Genomic DNA, 19,798 nt, shown 5'->3' with positions numbered 1-19,798 from the left:
TTTTTTTTAATATTGGCTATTTTTGTTTTATTTACATTTTATGATCCTTTTATTTGGTTAAAATCTGTTTTTAAAGGAGAACATGTTGTTGTTTTTTAGGATTTTATGCTGATGCGCTGGGGTGGTTTCAGCTGACCCCCGGTGCCAGCAAGTATATTAATCGTGTTTTACCTTATTATTGTTATTGAATGGATTTTAATTGCAGTGATTTAATAAAGGATCTTAAAAGTCAAAAGTCTCCCTCCCTCTCTCTCTCTCTCTCTCTCTCTCTCTCTCTCTCTCTCTCTCTTTCTCTCTCTCTCTCTCTTTCTCGCGCGCGCGTGTACACACAAACACACACAAAATTATATAAAATTTAATTTCTTCTACTTAGAGTTTATATTTGTGTGTTTGTGGAACATCTAAAAGTTACATTTCATTAACACTAGAACTGCCTTTTACAATACATGTTTCTATTTTGAATATAACCTACAATATTCAATTTCTTTATATATATATATATATATATATATATATATATATATATATATATATATATATATATATATATATTGTAACACAGCAGGGAGTGGGTTAAATCCTCCCTGCAGAAAAAACATGTGCGTAGGCACATTTGTTTGTTTAATTGTTTAATTTAATTGTTTTATAGTTAATTATCCCCTGCACCTGGTAGTGATTGTAAATTAGGACCAGGTGCGGGGTATTTAAGAGGTGCAGTCAGTCTGCTCAGGGCTGCTGTGTAGAAGGAGACGGGTGGTGTGTTCTGTGTCCAAGCAGTCAACTGGAAAAGTAAGTCTTGTGTTAAAACTGTGTGGTTTGTTTTTGTGTATGCCAGGTAAACGGCATAGCCGTCCTGCAAGCTAGTCAGGGACCAGCATACTGTGTAGTAAGCGCTCTGAAGGAGCTATGTGTTCGTTTTGTTTTTGTGTTTGGTTTTTATTAAAGAAAAAATGTGTCCTGGGTCAGAGTTTAACGGGGCAACGAACCTGAGTGGTGCATATATATATATATATATATATATATATATACACACACAAGCTGTTATCTCTAGTGGACATGGCTGTCATCAATTCATCTTTTTGTACAAGGTAGGAGAGATTTCATCTTGAAGCTAGTCACAGCACTTCGGCAGAAACATTTCGATCAAAAAACTGCAAAGCTGCAGCAGCTCAACCTGGATTCTGTGCTGCAAGTGACACACAAGATAAATCACATGTTACTTTTGTTTTAGATTAAAAACTACTTTTGTTTTTACAATTATGTAGTGCATATACCTGTTTACACACTAGTTTATTTTGAAATATTTATTTTATTATAGTTTTTCATTTTTTTTAAGTAACTAGTGCTTTATATGTGGCAAGTTAGAAAATAAACCATTTTATGTTTAATTGTTCATTTAAATACAGCATTTCGGCTGTGCAGATGTTTGATATGATGTGCTTGAATAAAACTTTTGAGTTGTATCCTATAGTTTGTCTTTTCATTTTAATATTGATGAGGTCAACGGCCAACAAGATGCTCGGATATATTGTGAGAAGTGTTGAAATTAAATAAGGGAAGTAATGTTAAAACTTTACAATGCATTAGTAAGACCTCACCTAGAATATTGTGTTCAGTTCTGGTCACCTCGTTACAAAAATTGATATTGATGCTCTAGAAAGAGTGCAAAGAAGAGCAACCAGAATTATCCCGGGTTTAAAAGGCATGTCGTATGCAGACAGGCTAAAAGAATTGAATCTATTCAGTCTTGAACAAAGAAGACTACGCGGTGATCTGATTCAAACATTCAAAATCCTAAAATGTATAGACAATGTCGACCCAGGGGACTTTTTTGACCTGAAAAAAGAAGCAAAGACCAGGGGTCACAAATGGAGATTAGATAAAGGGGCATTCAGAACAGAAAATAGGAGGCACTTTTTTACACATAGAATTGTGAGGGTCTGGAACCAACTCCCCAGTAATGTTGTTGAAGCTGACACCCTGGGATCCTTCAAGAAGCTGCTTGATGAGATTCTGGGATCAATAAGCTACTAACAACCAAACGAGCAAGATGGGCTGAATGGCCTCCTCTCGTTTGTAAACTTTATTATGTTTAAAATGTACCATGATAATGACTGCCATCAGTGGTTTTAGTGTTAAAGTAGTCCATAAATGTACATTTTGTGTGTGTGTTTTGTACGGTCTTTCTGCTGGAGATTACGTGATATTAAGTCAGAAGAACGGGATCTTGACTGCTGAAACCTTGTGAGCCACAAGCACGCTTCCTGCTCCGGTTTACATGGGTTTTTACAGAAAGCGATTGACCCTGCCCTTAAAGTCAAGCTGCCATAAGGACGCCCTTTTGCTGTTTCATGATGTATTCGCATGACAACGTCACACAGTCATGACTGTAGAGTCGGGTTGGACGATAATAACATATTCAGCTGTCGATTATCATCTGTGAAGTATTACGATAATCGTGATTATCGGCTGAATAAATAAAATATTTAAAATTCCTGTCATTTATCAAATTTATACTTCAGCAGCATGACAACCGCCAGCCTCAGTCACTGAGTTTAGAAGAAAAAAAAAAACAGTATATGTGCCGAGTTTAAGTTTCTGGTGGGCAGTTCAGATCACCTCTGATTTCAATTGTAATGTTCCCATGGCTCTTTATATCTTGTTGAATTATTCAACCAGTCATTCTGTCAATGAATTAGAATGAATGCAAGATTCACAAAGTGGCATTGAATGCAAAAGTGACATACTTTCAGCAGTTGTATAATTCTCATCATTTTGTGTTGCATGTACGTTCTTTTCTTTTGCCTGACCTGAGTACATTACTGCCCTGTAACACCTGCAAGTTACCTTATAATAATAATAATAATAATAATAATAATAATGTATACCCAGCTATCGCACAGCCTGCGTGCTTTTTAACCTGTTTCTCTTACTGATTAGTTGACTGCAGTATTCTGGTCACTCCTGTTCTTTCCTTCTTGACCCCAGCTTGCTTTTTTCACCTGCATTGCTCACACCTTTAATCACATGCATTTCATACAGTCAGCCGAGGCAGCCATTGCCAAGCAACCTGCTTTCATTTTGCAGAACTGGACTTCCCCTTATTACTTAGTAACAAATTACTCAATATCAAACTTTAAATCCCTTCCATAGATTTGAACTGCAAACATGTTGATTTCTATACATTTCACTTATACTTTTCCAAAGGTAATTCCCTACCCCTCCAGCTGTATGCAATGAAACAATGAAACAAACAAATCACTTTATTAATGCAAGTTTAATAAGTAAGAACTGTTCATGGAAATAGGGTTAGCAGTTAAATAGCAAATTCATATACATTGTTCAAGTGTTTCAGTCAGTTTAAGCTTCATCTCTTTGGAAGAAAAATACCTTTTATTGAGTTTGCTAATTGAGATTGGACAGAGAAAAACACATACCATCTCACCTCAAGCTCTCCAAAAGCTGACAGGCTAGAAGTGTCCATACAGTACAGTGTTCATTTATATCAACAGCTGCAACACAATCCATAGTTTGTTATACATGTTGATAAATGCTTTTATACAGTATAAAAAGTATAATGCATCTAGTGCTCACTATATGACTGTTTCACAATAGATGAGTAGAATGATTTCATGCATGCAAATATCAGGCAGTCAATGAAAAGCAAGCACAGTATGTCTCAAGCACATGTACGTTTGTTCCACACTTCAATTTTCATTATTGACCTGCCGGCGGCAGACATTGTGGCTTTTATTACAACAGCTTTCCCAGTAAACTCTATGATCCCATCTGTTGCTTGTCTTCTGATGAAACCATCCTCCCCCTTGTGATACATTTGATTGTATAAGGCATGATCACAGGTTTTTCCAACACTAAAGGACCCTATAGCGAACCAGTTTTTATACCAATTGTAATCAAATGGTACAGAAAACATCATGGCAATGCATTCGACAGGATCATTGTTCTTGATGACATCGTAGGTTAAGACGCCCACACTTCCACGTGCTGTATAACTGGTTTTGCTGAAGGAACACACGGCCGTGGATTCTTTTTTGATGGTTGGCTGAGGAGGATTTAAATTATATCCACTGAAAGTGTAAATCCTGATGAAAAAAAGAACATCATTACAATGATCATACAAGGGACCTGTATCTAGCAAGCCAAGATCTGTACTGCTAGAGTACCTGTGTACCTGTCCCTGTTTACTGGGGAACCCTGAGCTCCTAACAAAGATACATTCTGTAACAGTCATTTCTGAATGGGCAGGAAGAATGGGCCAAGCTGTTTACAGTAACTGTGCCAGCAAAGATACAAGCAATGATTGGATTTGCTGGATGTCTATTAGTTACCTGATGTTTCCTTGTTTTTGAACTTTAATTTGTTATAACTGGCACTTTATTTTTATTTAAGCAATGTAATCCATGCATAAAGCAGCTGGAATATTATGGGTACCATTGACTATAAACATTAACTGCCTTGTTACTATTATTATTATTTATTTCTTAGCAGACGGCAACTTACAATTGTTACAAGATATCACATTATTTTTACATACAATTACCCATTTATACTTACTGGAGCAATCTAGGTAAAGTACCTTGCTCAAGGGTACAGCAGCTGTGTCCCCCCCACCTGGGATTGAGCCCACGACCCTCCGGTCAAGAGTCCAGAGCCCTAACCACTGCTCCACACTGCTGCCCTGAGTATCCTTGTATTAAATAGGACTGATTAGATTAGATTGGCTAAACTGTAACAACATTTCCAGGGTATGTTGCAGCAATGCCTGCTCATAACATAGGTACTGGTGGGCCATTCGATTCCAGGTTTAATAGAGAACTGACTGATGAAGTGCTGTAGGACCTGGGGACAGATGCAATCCGCAATTCTATTGGATAGATGGACAGAACGATTCAGGATTGGTTTGTAGATTCACAGTTTGCATATCATCCTACCAAATCAAATCAGGAGCCTGAGAGAATGAAGCAATGCAGAGCCCAATACAGCCATGTCTATGGGAACCCAGTCTTTGTGTTGCAGTACATGTATGTGTTTCAATATATAGCATATTTATTTTAAATAATGCAATAAAAATGAAACTGCAGCTGGCTAATCTAGCAGGATTGAATTAAATCTACTATATGGGCCTGATTGTGATGAAACTCAGTAAAACCAAATGCAAAGTGCTTTAATAGTCCTATAAAAATGGTATCTGTGTACATACCATGCTGGCAATAGGTGAAATTAATACAGGTGTGTAACTTTGTGTGCTCTCACATCATTATAAAATTCAGTTGTTTGCTAATCCAATACATCACTCCAAAGGCTGAAGTCTTTAGATTTCATCTACATGGATATTATTGTAGATGACAGCTTTACAAAATGTGACTCATGACTAACTCAAAGGAGGTTATGATTTGGTTGTATAATGCACTAGTGAGCTTTCACTTAGAGGACTGTGTCCAGTTGTGGTCACCACAGTACCAGAGGGACACTGTGGCCCTGGAGAGAGTCCAGTGAAGAGAAGCAGACTAATCCCAGCATGGCTTAGAGGAATGAGCCTTGAAAACAGGCTGAAAGAACTGAATCTATTTAGCCTGGAACAAAGAAGAATTAGGAGAGGGGCAGAAGTCTGTAAAATCTTAAAAGAAGTTGACAAAGTTAACACTAACTAATACTTTTAAGTGCAGCTCAGAATCCAGGTTCCCTGTACTGGTGGTCGTTGTTGATGCTGAATCACTTGGATCCTTCAAGACCCAATTCGACAAAGTTTTGAAATCTATCAGCTACTAGGAACTGGACGCCTGTATATGTGCTGAATAGCTTCCTCTCACTCGTACATGTTCTTAAGTTTTAACAGAGAGAAACCCTCAGGTTTTCCAATTTGCTAACAGAACTTCTTAAGCAAAAGCTTACAGTGCAGATATAGTATAGTTTAATGTTGTTTTTTTGGTTTGTTAGTGTTTGGTTTTGTATCATTTTTGTGTACTTCTGAGAAAGAGTTGTTCAATTCTAAATAATCCATGCATATATCCCACTGTGTATCAAATGAATGCATTACCAAGAATAGACTGTTTTCATTTTCAAAGCAGGCAATGTTATTTATTCTGTGTAATTATAGGACTGATAATGACAAATAACTCCATTTGGATTCCCTGCAGAACAGCTTTTTAAAAATTCTGTATTTATATAAAAATAATTCTTCAGTGAAATAAAAAAAAAATGCCAAACAGCCTTCGGTGTCAAGAAAAAGTAGGATTATGGTCACTTACCTTGGGTTTGTTAGAGAGAAATCACAGTTGTTTTCAATTGAAATGGTAATATTTCTGTTTGTCTGTATATTTCTGGAGATTTCCTCTGCTGTTACGGCTCTAGATCCAGCTGCCATCTTCACACTGCATCACTCGTGCTAAAATTCAAACAAATGCAAGTTTATTAGCTTATATATTATTAGTTTATTTTTATATATATATATATATATATATATATATATAGATATATATATATATATATAGATATAGATATAGATATCTATATATACCCTGAAGAGGCAGCCACCACCCAGGCTGGCATCTACCGGGTTAAAGAGAATCGTGTGATGTTGTGTAACACAGTATGTTCTAGTACGAGATGACTGTTTGGGTTTTGATAATTGCTTGAAATGTGTTTCTCAAAAGATAAAAAGGGATGTGGTTAGGGCGTTGTTATGTCTACTTCCTAACTAATAAACAACCCCCTTATAAGGAGATCTTCATCCTCGAGAAAGTTCTATAACCATGCTGATGTGTTAATCTGCCTATTGTTGCTACACTAGTAGTGTATAAATATTGTGCTACCTTGTCAATAACCAAGAGAGAGTGAGTTGCTCTCACTGCTGCTCTTCCCTTGTGTGCATTGTAATAAAGCTTCTTGAACTGCTATCGAGTGGAGTCATCAGTCATTTTACACTGAGTGCAGGGCTTCCCCTACTACACCACCCCTGCCAGTGAATATTAAAGAATGTTAAAATGTCCCTTTATCAGGCCAGCATTTTAAACACAATGATTCTCCCCTTGCTCTCCTCTCTGAGAGTTGATGTAAGCTGTCTGTCCCACACCCCAGTTATTCCTACAGACTAACATCACTGTGTGTCAGCATAGAGGTTACAGATTTGGGTGATGTTATTTGTAGATATGGCGTCAATTTTTATTGCAATTCAGATGATACTCAATTATATTCATCCCTTAAACAAGGTGACACCTCAATTGTAAATATCCTTACTATCTGTCTTGCCGACATTGGGCAATGGATGTCAAGAAACTATCTGTTGTTGAACTCTGAATTCTGAGGTAATGTTATTGGGATCAAAAAATCAATTAAACAATACAAATTCATATGTTTTTGAAGTTGACAGCTTTCCATTATAGTTGAGATCTGAAGTGAAAAATCTGAGTGTGACATTTAAAAAAAAATTCTAAATCAGCAATTATTTTTACTCCCATTTTTCTCCCAATTTGGAATATCCTTTTGTTTTCTGAAGATCCTGTCTCACCGCTGCAACCCCCGCAGTGACTCATGCTCTGTCAAGCTGACCTCTATTTTTCACACTGCAAGCCCACAGCTAAGCAAGCAGACCTATCGCGTCGGAGGACAACGCAGTCCGGTGACAGCACAGCCGGCTCGCAGGCGCCCGACCACCCACAGGAGGCGCTGGTGCGCGGTGAGACAAGGATTACCCAGCCGACTCGAGCCCTCCCCTTCCGGACGGCGCATAATTGGCCGAGCTGGGTGTAAGTTTTGACCCATATCTCTCATTCGAACCTCATATTAGAAAAATTAACTGAAGTGTCCTTTTCATTTGAGAAATATTGCTAAGCTAAGGCGCTTTCTTTCCATGGAAGATGCAGAGAGTGTGATGCATGCTTTCATAACATCCAGACTAGATTATTGCAATGCTCTTTTCTCTGGTATTCCCAGATCTGTGTTATCCCGACTGCAGCTTGTGCAAAACCCTGCTGCCAGGGTTTGAACAGGAAGTAGAAGACATGACCACATTACACTGGTATTGGCAGCCCTGCACTGGCTTCCTGTAAGGGTCAGGGGGGATTTTAAGGTCATGCTTATTACTTACAAAGCATTAAACGGTTTGGCTCCCTCCTCTCTAAATGATATTTTGATCCCATATATACCTAGATGACCACTGCGATCCCAGGACTGTCTCTCAAATTTTTAAGAAGAACACAGGTGCTAGAGCATTTGGTTTTAGGGCCCCTGAACTATGGAATCGACGGCCTGTTTCTGTAAGGGAGGCTCCAACTGTTGCAGTTTCTAAAACCCGATTAAAGACACACTTTTATAATCTATCATTCACATCTTAATATTAATTATTGTCTGTACAGTACTGCATTTTAATTTATCTCTATATTGAATATTTTTATTATCTGTTATTGCCTGTATGATTATTGGCTGTTTTTATTTATTTATTCATTTATTTATTTATTACTAAACAAAAATGACTGTTTTGTTACACTTTGTTACACACTGCCTTGAGACGATGTATTGTGAAGTGCGCTATATCAAATAAAGATTGATTGATGGATTGATACAGCATGTCATTCCAACAGCATGGGAAGGGATTCCTATTGCAATTCCACAACAAGAGGCACAGACTGCACTACAATCTCTGACCACAAGAGGGAGAGAGAGAGAGTAATAAAATGATTCTCTTTAATCCAGAGCAGTGGGGGGCTCTGATTTTCAGGTGAAATATTTTTCTAAATTCGGGTGAATGTTTTTTTTTTTATTTAATGAATAAATAAGGTGAATTCGGGTAGATTTTTTAATAATTAAAAATAAGACACTTAATTAAGACAATAATAACAGACACCTGAGCATGCGTTTATTCATATACAGTCCTGCCTATTCAGGGAGGTTTCATGTTTTAACCCTAATGCAGAGATAAACTTTCGGGGGAGAAATCGGGTTAAATCGAGCAAAACCCTAAAATCAGAACCCCTATTCTTAACCTGGGGTCCTCAGAGACAGTCCAGGGGGTCCACAGGAAAAAAAACTGGAAACTTTTCACTCAACATTAGCAATGTGCAAAATCAAAATGTTTGCTTCTTGAATGGATTTGAATTCACAAAGTGTATGATGGATCTGTTAACCTGCAGCTCTGATTTTAATATTTTACAATTAATAATTATTTATACTGTGTAACAAAGCTACATAATCACAGCTGTGGCTAAGATGAATTGTTTGAGAGAAGGGAGAAGAGAGAGAAATAGCTGTGCTTGTACAAACTCAGCACAAAAAAAAACTATGAGCTATTTTTTTCTCTTTTTACTTGCAAGAAAAAACTTGCTTTTTTCTGAAAAGCAAAGAAACTGCATCAGCTGAAAATGAGTTTAATCTTAAGAGCACTGCTTGGCTAGAAGTGGCTGCTGTGCCAAGGAAGACAATTTGCATAGAAAAGACACTTTGCATTGGCAGCACATGCTTCAGTGCTCTGGGAGTGTTTATAGCCCTGTGAGTTTAACACTTCACGATTGAGAGCTGCCCTTCATGGCAACAGAATCCACAACAACAATGACTTTTATCATCATCTTCATCTGGGCACTTGTCATCTGCACTCAGGGTAAGAATCATTTAGAAAAATGCATTTAAAAAATCTATTTGTGGGACATTTCTAAATATACAGTACAAGTGTTGAAATGAAACTGAAAAATGCTTGACATTTAATATGTGTTTTTTTATAATTCAATTCACTTGTTTATTATAATTTTCCACATTATATTTTATTTACAGAATCCAGTGGACAGATTACTGTGACTCAGACTCCAGCAGTGAAATCTGTTCTCCCAGGAGACACAGTCGCTCTGAGCTGTAAAACCAGCACCGCAGTGTACACTTATAACAATTACCAACGCCTAGCTTGGTACCAACAGAAACCTGGAGACGCTCCCAAACTCCTGATCTATCATGCAAGTACCCTTCAGTCTGGGATCTCAACTCGTTTCAGTGGCAGTGGATCTGGGACTGACTTCACTCTGACCATCAGTGGAGTCCAGGCTGAAGATGCAGGAGATTACTATTGTCAGAGTCAACACTACCCCAGCAGTAGCTGGGTGTTCACACAGTGCTACACACTTGTACAAAAACCTCCCTCAGCTGGACTGCACAGCGACTGCACTGCTGCAGCTGGGACCTACTGCAGGTGCTGAGGGTGAAGGCAATGAAACGGGACCCGGCCTGTGGAGTAGCTCAACTCCACACAAAAACACTGAGCTCAATAACAAGGGCTCAAAATAAAAGACAAGATTAATCTGGTAAATATCTTGATTATTCATGTATTCTAATACATTGCAGAGGCTGAAGGGCTATCATTGGATTTATATTTACTAATTTAGTTTCAAATGAAAATGAAAATAGAATTATTGATTTATCTACAGGAAGGAAAAGATAAAGGTGAACATTATTAATTTTCTGATACTTAAATACAAATTGAAAATAAACTAAATCAGACACTTTACTCCTCATAAAGGAAATTAATACATATATCCATGCATACATACATACATACATAGCATATTACAATCAAACATATTTCTATTGCGTTACAGGTTTTAAAACAATCTATGGTTTAAAACACAAATTAACGTATTTCAATATTAATATACAAGATTTCTTTTATTTCTTTACATATATTCAAAGCAATTTAATATATTTCTAATTGAAACTATAAAAGAAATAAATATAGTGAAATAAATATGAATAAAAATCTATTTCTATAAAGTGTATCAGTAATGCTGCAAAATTTAAACCTCACGCTGAAAGTTCAAGCATTTCATTCATTTGTATTTGGTGCGTTGATGCTCAGAAAAGTGTTAATAGTGTGTAAACATGGAGTACGCACACAAACACATTGTTAACTCACCATTGTGCAATTTAAAGAACTATATTAAGGGTGGGGTTTGTTTCTTGTTTCAATTTGCAGATCGTTGATGGTTAGATAATTCATTGTAAATTTCACTTCATTAAGTGTATGTTTGTGGTAATGAGCTGGCTGTTTAACAATACCTGTATCTAATCATCTTCATCAATTGATTAATAACTATTAAGGTTTGTTTGGGTTACAAATTGTAACTTATTTGCCAACCATTGATGTTGGGATATCTGATTGAAAACTTTACTTGATGAAGTGTATGTCTGTGATAATGAATTGTCTGCTTAACAAACCTGTGTTTAATCATGTTCACTAATTGGTAATAACGATATTAAGGGCTGGGTCTGCTTTGTTTCTTTTAAACACTGAGGATGGCTCTTTTGAGTCGAAACACGTCTGCTTTTTGAAGTTATGGTCTCTGTTTTTAAATAAATGTAGAATGTTTGAAATATCACAATGGTGAATTAACCAGTTTTGTTTTCCTTCTATAAAGTGTAGCATTGACAGGAACACAGCCAGATGTTTAGCTGTGGAAGCTGCTGTATGTGCAAGGACTTGGCACTATCAGTGTGAAGCTCTGTGTGGAATGCATGCTTTCACAGGCTGATACAACCAATGCATCGCATTGAAAGAGGAAGAAACCATTCTGACTTCATTGTCAACCGCACAGGACATTGTCAGTCAACGTGCAGACTGAGGTAACAGAGTTATATACTGTAAGCAAGGAGCTAGTCAAGTCTTGTGAGGCTTTTGTCTGCTCCTTGTCTGGTAAAGCAGGAGATGATGTTGAATGGGGTTACAGATTGATTTGCAGCAGAAAATGATGCATGCAGCTCTCTGACATCCCCTGCCTGCGCACACTGCTGTGTTTTGTGTTGTGTGTTGTTTTCAGAGCAGTCGTTGTTTATATTTGTATTTATTTGTAATGATTGCAATGTTAAATCAATCATTTTTCACAGGTATTTATTGCACCACGCACTTTAGTGTGCTTCTGGTGCTGAACGTTTCCTGCTGTGTATTAATCTGCTGCTAACATTCCATTTCTTTTTATCTGCAATAAAATAAAAGATTATTTTTTAATTGGAAGAGGCCGTGTTTCTGATCCCATCCTTGATTTGCTTTCAGAATTAAATAACCTGTAACTGTTTTATTTGTCCAGTGTTTTACACACTAATCTGGCGTAGACCAACTCCAAATGTGATTATGTATTTCAATTCTGCGTAAGCCCTGCCTAGCGGGTGTTACAGTTACATAAAAGGACTCTATAGAGTCCTAATGCAAAAAGAAAGAGCAAAAAGCAAGTTGGGAAAGGGGAGGAGGGTGTCAGTAAATATCCAGAGTGCTCTGAGGTTTAAACACAAAACACACAGCTGATAGGAAAGAGGAAACACTCTCTGAGCCTCCAGCTCAATACAGCAAATCATGGAATAAAGAGATTCAGTGACAGCTAACACAGGAGCTGCTCTGTGTTCAAGTGAATAAAGTGCACTCATTAATGTGACCTCCGAGAGACACAGTGCAGATATTAATACTGACCACACGAGGGAGCCAGAGCACCACTAACACCCCCGACTGCCCCAAACCCCCTCTCTCCTCCAGCCCCTCCCCAGTGCAGTAAGAAGGAGCATGTGTGTATTCCTGCTGTCTGCTTCTCTCTGCCCCCCTCTCTCCTGTAGAATCCACACCAGCCCTGTTGAACAGAGCCCAGTGGCACACAAGCCTTTATCAGAGCACTGCCACTCCCCACACTGGATCAGTGTCTCACTGTTTCTAAATGACATGTGGGATTGGACACTGCACAGGACACTGGAGTGTTAGAGTGGCAATCAAATGAAGCAGGAGCCTGGAGACGTGTCAGAAACATCAAACAGGGCCCAGACAAGCAGCACAGACTGCAGATATTAACACTGACCACAAGAGGGAGCCAGAGCACCACTTCTCTCCATAATCAATCAATCAATCAATCAATCTTTATTTTATATAGCGCCTTTAATAGTGGACCACCATCACAAAGCGCTTTACAAGACTGTGAGGAACAATGCATAATACATTAAATACAGTGAAATACAGGGCATAGTACATTAAATACAAACAGGAAAAAACAATGCAAATACATTAAATACAAGCATATTACATTAAATACAAGGCTAGGATGTGATTTCTAAACATTGTGGATGCGTGTGTCATACAGAATCATATGAATAAGATGGAGTGAAAAACCTGAAATAGCAATTTAGACAACAATTAATAACAGATATCAGGCTTGAAGAGCATTGAAAGCCAGAGAGAACATGGGGATGAATAATGTAAAAAGACAATTGAAATAGGCAGCAGTTACCTCCCCAGTTCTCCCATTGTTAACACAAGGCTCCTCACACCCAGTCATCTAAACACTACAGCATGGGAAGGGATTTTACTGCAATTCCACAGACCATCAGCACAGACTGCACTACACCCTGTGACCACAAGAGGGAGAGAGAGAGTAATAAAATGATGCTCTTTAATCCAGAGCAGTGGTTCTTAAACTGGGGTCCTCAGAGAGAGTCCACGGGGTCCACAGGAAAAAAAACTGGAAACTTTTCACTCAACATTAGCAATGTGCAAAATCAAAATGTTTGCTTCTTGAATGGATTTGATTTTTACAAATAATAATTATTTATTCTGTGTAACAAAGCTACATAATCACAGCTGTGGCTAAGATGAATTGTTTTCGAGAAGGGAGAAGAGAGAGAAATAGCTGTGTTTGTACAAACTCAACACAAAGAAAACTATTTTTTTTTGAATGGTAAAGAAACTGCATCAGCTGAAAATGAGTTTAATCTTAAGAGCACTGCTTGGCTAGAAGTGGCTGTTGTGCCGAGGAAGGCAATTTGCATAGAAAAGACACTTTGCATTGGCAGCACATGCTTCAGTGCTCTGGGAGTGTTTATAGCCCTGTGAGTTTAACACTTCATGATTGAGAGCTGCCCTTCATGGCAACAGAATCCACAACAACAATGACTTTTATCAGCATCTTCATCTGGGCACTTGTCATCTGCACTCAGGGTAAGAATCATTTAGAAAAACACTTAAAAAAATGTGTGACAACTCTTAATATATAATTATTACAAGTAAAACAGGACATTCTGAAAAAAATATGACAAGGCCTTGAAATTGAATATGTTGTCATAATTTAGTTGGTTAATTTATTATAATCTTCTATATTTTTATTTATTATTTTCAGAATCCAGTGGACAGTATACTGTGACTCAGGCTCCAGCAGTGAAATCTGTTCTCCCAGGAGACACAGTCGCTCTGAGCTGTAAAGTCAGCAGCGCGGTGTACAATAACAACTACCTAGCCTGGTACCAACAGAAACCCGGAGAAGCTCCCAAACTCCTGATCTATGCTGCAAGTAATTTTCAGTCTGGGATCCCAACTCGTTTCAGTGGCAGTGGATCTGGGACTGACTTCACTTTGACCATCAGTGGAGTCCAGGCTGAAGATGCAGGAGATTACTACTGTCTGAGTGGACACTACCCCAGCAGTAGCTGGGTGTTCACACAGTGCTACACACCCGTACAAAAACCTCCCTCAGCAGGACTGCAGGTGAACATTGTTCATTTTCTGATACTTAAATACAAGCTGAAAATAAATTAAACCAAACATTTGGTTCTCTTTCTGTAAATGTATATATATATTTATTCTGCAATATATATATAAATAAATTGCATATTTAACTTCAAATTGTATTATTTCCTTTTTTTCATTTTACTCTTTTAATGATTCCACTTCATCAGCAACACATTCTATATACAAACAGAATGATGTTTATTTTTTAAAACAATTGAACTGTATGCATATTGAGATTGATTTATTTATGATCCACTGGACAACATATTAAAAAAGAAGTCCAGCAAACAGCAAAGCCCAGCATTGCAGTGATGTGTAGTTACACTGCCTGACTCTGTGGAGTCCAGCTGGATATTTTTCATTGTGTCAATCTGATGTGTTTTAATGTATTTTCAAAACTAATATTAATACATAAATGAATAACATTGAACTTGAACATATTGTTAAGATGAAAATCAAGACACAAATTACTGTTAATTACAATGAATAAACCATGTCTTCTTGAATTTTACACTTTATTCTTAATTATGAAAGAAATGTTAATACTAGATTGATATACCTCAGATTATAACTTATTAAAATAAAAAAATAATGTATCTAAGTTTAAATAAAAATAAATAAATGAGGAATTCATACATTTCTGAGTGAGTTCTTATTTTTTCTTAAGGAGCAGCACATCAGCGTTATTGAAGGCAGTTTATTCTTCATTGTCTTGCCTCCTGTGTCATCCTTGTTACCCACCTGGTCTCCTTCATTCCTTATGTGTGCAGCAGCTCCCTGGCACACATGTCTCAACACTTATGGGCCAGTTCATTCTGAACAGGCAGATTTCTAATGCCCCTCCTAGAGAGCAGGAAAGCACTGAGAGGCTAAACATAAAACTACAGGAAGGATAATCTAACTGTACTGTGAGTCACCCAACCCTATCAAGTCCCACCTGTGTTCACAGCTCAGATCTCATAGAACTGTCTGTGACACTTATTGAAACAGAAGTGCAGCGCTTAGAACACATATACAAATAGAACTAATCCACTCTTCTATTAAACTGTGAACTTAGTGTTTGATTGAATCCCTCTCTGTGTTTGTATAGCCTGGAAACAGGCATCAATGCCCTGTCAAGCTGCACACACTCCCATCATTCACACTGACCACAAGAGGGAGCCAGAGCACCACTGCTGTCTATAATGTAATAACACTGTAATAAGATAATTGAAATAGGCAGTAGTTACCTCCCCAGTCAGCCCAGTTCTCCCATTGTTAACACAAAGCTCCTCACATCCAGTCATCTAAACACTACAGTGTGATCTGTGTCTGTATATGGGAGATACTAAAATTGAAGAAGGAATGTATGAAAAAGACCAAGGAGTTTACATTTACTCAGAAATGTCTTCATCTAGACAATGTGGGGAAACTATAAAAAAAGGCCAACAAGATGCTTGGATATATTGTGAGAAGTGCTGAATTTAAGTCAAGGGAAGTATTGTTAAAACTTTACAATGCATTAGTAAGACCTCATCTAGAATATTGTGTTCAGTTCGGGTCACCTTGCTACAAAAAGGATATTGCTGCTCTAGAAAGAGTGCAAAGAAGAGCAACTAGAATTATCCCATGTTTAAAAGGCATGTCGTATGCAGACAGGCTAAAAGAATCGAATCTATTCAGTCTTGAACAAAAATAGACTACACAAAGATCTGATTCAATAATTCAACATCCTAAAAGTATAGACAATATCGACCCAGGGGACTTTTTTGACCTGAAAAAAGAAACAAAGACCAGGGGTCACAAATGAAGATTAGATAAAAGGGCATTCAGAACAGAAAATAGGAGGCACTTTATTACACAGAGAATTGTGAGGGTCTGGAACCTTCAAGAAGCTGCTTGATGAGATTCTGGGATCAATAAGCTACTAATAACCAAATGTGCAAGATGGGCTGAATGACCTCCTCTCGTTCGTAAACTTTATGTTATTAACAATAGTTTGTTCACAGAGCTGCCTCCCATGTTATGGACTCCTTGACGCGATAGTTTACTGTCTTTCTTCAAAATCTCCAGTGCTAGTGTTATTCTGCCATACTAAACAATTAAACATCTCTCTTTTTGTGATCTTACTGTAAACGTATTTCTCAGGTCGCATATATCATATTTAACTAAAGCCATTATTGAAAGAATTTAAATCGCAGATTCTAACTACTCCAGCTCCAGTAGGTGTCGCCACACCAAGCTGTGGTTACCATAGCAACACTAAAGGGACCTCAGCGTGGTTAGTTGCCTTGGTAACAAGCAGCTTATGTGCGTCACGCGGCTGTGCGGCAGCACGACGTTGTTGCAGCTTTCTGAAGCTGCGCTTTCACTACTGGTGAGAGCGAGTTGTGACTTTAACATGATGTCACCAGCGATTCTGTGGACTTGCATGTATTTAATATACACATGCTTAACTCTGCGTCAATGTGTTCTCAATTAAATAAAAAGAATATGCTCGATATTTTTTTTTAGCCTTTGGGAATTATTGGCGAGTCCATACCTCACTTGCCTCGGCTGACGAGTCTCCTCTGTACTCCACTGCCGCTTGCTTCATTTTCACTCGCTTTCCTGTTTAAAGGCCCTGTTTTTATCCAGTGATCCATTGCTGATACCTCCCTCAGCGGGATGAACCACGTGAGGCTGCTTCTTGTAGCAGCCACCCAGTGACACCCAATGAGAGTCCTAACACCGCCACTAGGGGGCGCTACTAAACTAAAAGGTTTGGAATAGAGGCAAAGTGACCAGGAATGACAGAGGCAGAAAAAAAGTTCACAAAGCTTTATTACAATGATCCAGGATTTACATAAATCAGTTTAAATAACTATACAATAAAATGCAAAGAGTTTTACTAAAAACAAGGAGGGGAAATTAAATAAAGCCAGCCATCAGCCACAGTATTTAAAAGCATGGGGTATTAGACTAACATGTAGCAGCGATTCCACTTCTCATTAAGAGTGGAAGGTGATTGGAAACAGCTCTTCCCAGCAAGGGTTCAACAACAAAAGCCAGATTGTTAAAACACACAGGGTTTAACAGTATTAGAGAACGTTAGCAGCAATATACCAGGATTAACTACATGAGGACAATTCAACAACAATACAAGTTTAATTATATTTAAGATAATTAGCGGCAAAGTTCAGATTTAGCAGCAAAAATAAGGGACAACATAAATTGGGGGTTAATTAGTTAGACTGGCAGGACTTCAATGTTAACAAGAGGCAACACAATAAAAATGACATGACCTAATTAGCAGGTCAATCAGGTGGGTACTGCCCTCAACCGCACCAATTAACCCCAAACCAAACAATCAAAATAGCAACAACTACTCATTACACACACTCAGAAAACTAACAACAACGTAAAATATAAATCACTTCACTACCGTGTCTACAAACACACCAAGCAAAATAAAAAAATAAAGAAACAAGCAAACAACCAATTACCTTTCGGTGCGCCGAGGACAAGACACAAAAACTGACTGATCTGCTTGAACAAATAAAGAAACAATACCTCACCCACCCGTAATTACTGGCCAGCAAAGTATGTTTAAGACAAAGACGCCCCCCCGTTTAAACCAGATGAGAGGAGAAGGACACCGCGGTGTAGCTTAAATAAACAGAACCAAAAGGTGTGGGGACATTTACCTGCTGCTGGAACACTTTTAATCTAACAAAACAAAACTGATGAGACCGGGATTTAACCACACGTCTCAGAACTTTATTCAACAGACTAGCTCTCGAATTATCCAACACTTTACTTTTGGAATATACACACAGGACTGTAACACCGCAGACACAGAAACAGCGCGTCTCCAGAACACTCCTCTACAGCAGCAGCACACCGAATCTCAGGACCCCCGCACCTGTCGGTCCTTCCTCTCTCACCCCGTCTCAAACAAAGAGGCAGTTTATATAAGCAAATAAATTATCCAATAAATCACTAATCAATCAATTAAAAAAAGAAACATGACACACAAAACGAAGCACTTATAACAATACATAAAAACACCTAGTTGCCTAGGAACCAATACATACAAGTAGCCCCTTTACAGGAAGCTGCAACACTTGTACAAGCTGAGAGTGTAGTGTGCTGCTCACGCAGTCAGGCGCCATCCAGTGGTGCTTTTAAGAATTGCCGTAGACTAAAAAGTGGGTTAGTTCTCCGAACACTGCCTAAACATTTAAAAGATTTGTGTGAAAGGAGCAGCGTTGAGCTTAATGAGGAACAACAAAGGAAACTTCAAACTGTGCTGGCTGAGTGTCAAGATGTATTCTGTAAAGATGAGGATGACTTTGGGAAGACTGCGTTAGTAACCCAGAAAATAAACACTGGTAACGCAGCCAAGCAAGAGGAGGTGGAAAGCATGGTTCGAGACCTCAGAAGGCAGGGGGTTATTGAAGACTCCAGCAGTCCATGGGCCTCACCTACAGTGTTAGTAAAGAAGAAGAACGGCAGCACTAGGGTCTGAGTCGACTGAGGAAATTGAATGAGGTTACTGAGAAAGATTCTTACCCGCTGCCGTGAACAGATGACACCCTTCAGGCATTGAGCGCTTCTGTCTGGTTTAACAACACAAGATTTAAAGAGTGGCTATTGGCAGGTGGAGGTAGATGAAGCTGATAGACCAAAGACCCGTGGTCTCTGCAATGCGCCTGCTGCGTTTGAAAGGCTTATGGAGAGGGTGTTGTCAGGCTTGCCATGGGAAGTCTGTCTTATTTACCTTGACGATGTGCTGGTGCATGCGCACACATTCCCACAGGCGCTAGCTAACCTAGAGCAGGTCCTTGTCAAACTCCAGAAAGCAAGTTTAAAACTAAACCCAGCCAAATGCGAGCTCTTTAAAAGGGGGTGGGTTACCTGAGGCCACATAATGAGTGAGCATGGGGTTGCTACAGACCCAAGCAAAATAACAGCAGTCAGCAACTGACCAAGGCCGACCAATGTAACTGAGGTACATCGCTTTTTGGGTTAATGTTCCTACTACAGGAAGTTTATTGAGTCCTTTGCAGACATTGCTAAGCCATTGCATGCTTTGACAAAGAAGGGACAGTCGTTCCTTTGGAGTGAAGCATGTGAGAGTGCTTTTATTCACCTCATACAGGCTGTAGGCTCTGCCCCTTTACTAGGCTACCTTCGATTTGACCTTCCGTTCACTCTGGATAACGTGGGAGTTGGAGCTGTCCGTTCACAGGTCCAGGATGGAGTGGAAAGGGTTATAGGACACTATAGCCAGACACTGACTGC

The 19,798-nt window shown here is 38.6% G+C and overlaps 1 protein-coding gene and 1 gene segment (V, D, J or C); one reads left to right on the top strand and one right to left on the bottom strand.

Moving 5' to 3' along the window:
- Positions 1 to 3,258: 3,258 nt before the first annotated feature.
- Positions 3,259 to 6,674, bottom strand: LOC117415405 (DELTA-stichotoxin-Hcr4a-like). Its single transcript, XM_034910271.2, has 3 exons — positions 6,539 to 6,674; positions 6,270 to 6,406; positions 3,259 to 4,103 (listed from the first exon to the last, which is right to left on the bottom strand). The coding sequence occupies exons 2-3, from the start codon at positions 6,383 to 6,385 to the stop codon at positions 3,680 to 3,682; spliced, it is 540 nt and encodes a 179-aa protein (XP_034766162.2). The 5' UTR covers positions 6,386 to 6,406; positions 6,539 to 6,674; the 3' UTR covers positions 3,259 to 3,679.
- Positions 6,675 to 13,890: 7,216 nt separating this feature from the next.
- On the top strand, positions 13,891 to 14,560 carry LOC117965096 (Ig kappa chain V region K29-213-like). The segment is given in 2 exon segments: positions 13,891 to 13,966; positions 14,145 to 14,560. Coding segments are annotated over 2 exon segments (489 nt in total).
- The last annotated feature ends 5,238 nt before the right edge of the window (positions 14,561 to 19,798 follow it).

Source organism: Acipenser ruthenus, chromosome 32 (genome assembly GCF_902713425.1).
Source record: "Acipenser ruthenus chromosome 32, fAciRut3.2 maternal haplotype, whole genome shotgun sequence".
NCBI lineage: Eukaryota > Metazoa > Chordata > Actinopteri > Acipenseriformes > Acipenseridae > Acipenser > Acipenser ruthenus.
Note: the sequence above shows the minus strand (reverse complement) of the source record. Positions and strands in the feature narration are given on the sequence as shown.

Coding starts and splice junctions, on each gene's coding strand:
- LOC117415405 (XM_034910271.2), bottom strand. CDS start 6,385: ATGGCAGCTGGATCTAGAGCCGTAACAGCAGAGGAAATCTCCAGAAAT. Junction 4,104..6,269: donor TTCTCTCTAACAAACCCAAG/GTAAGTGACCAT, acceptor TTTTTTCATCAG/GATTTACACTTTCAGTGGAT.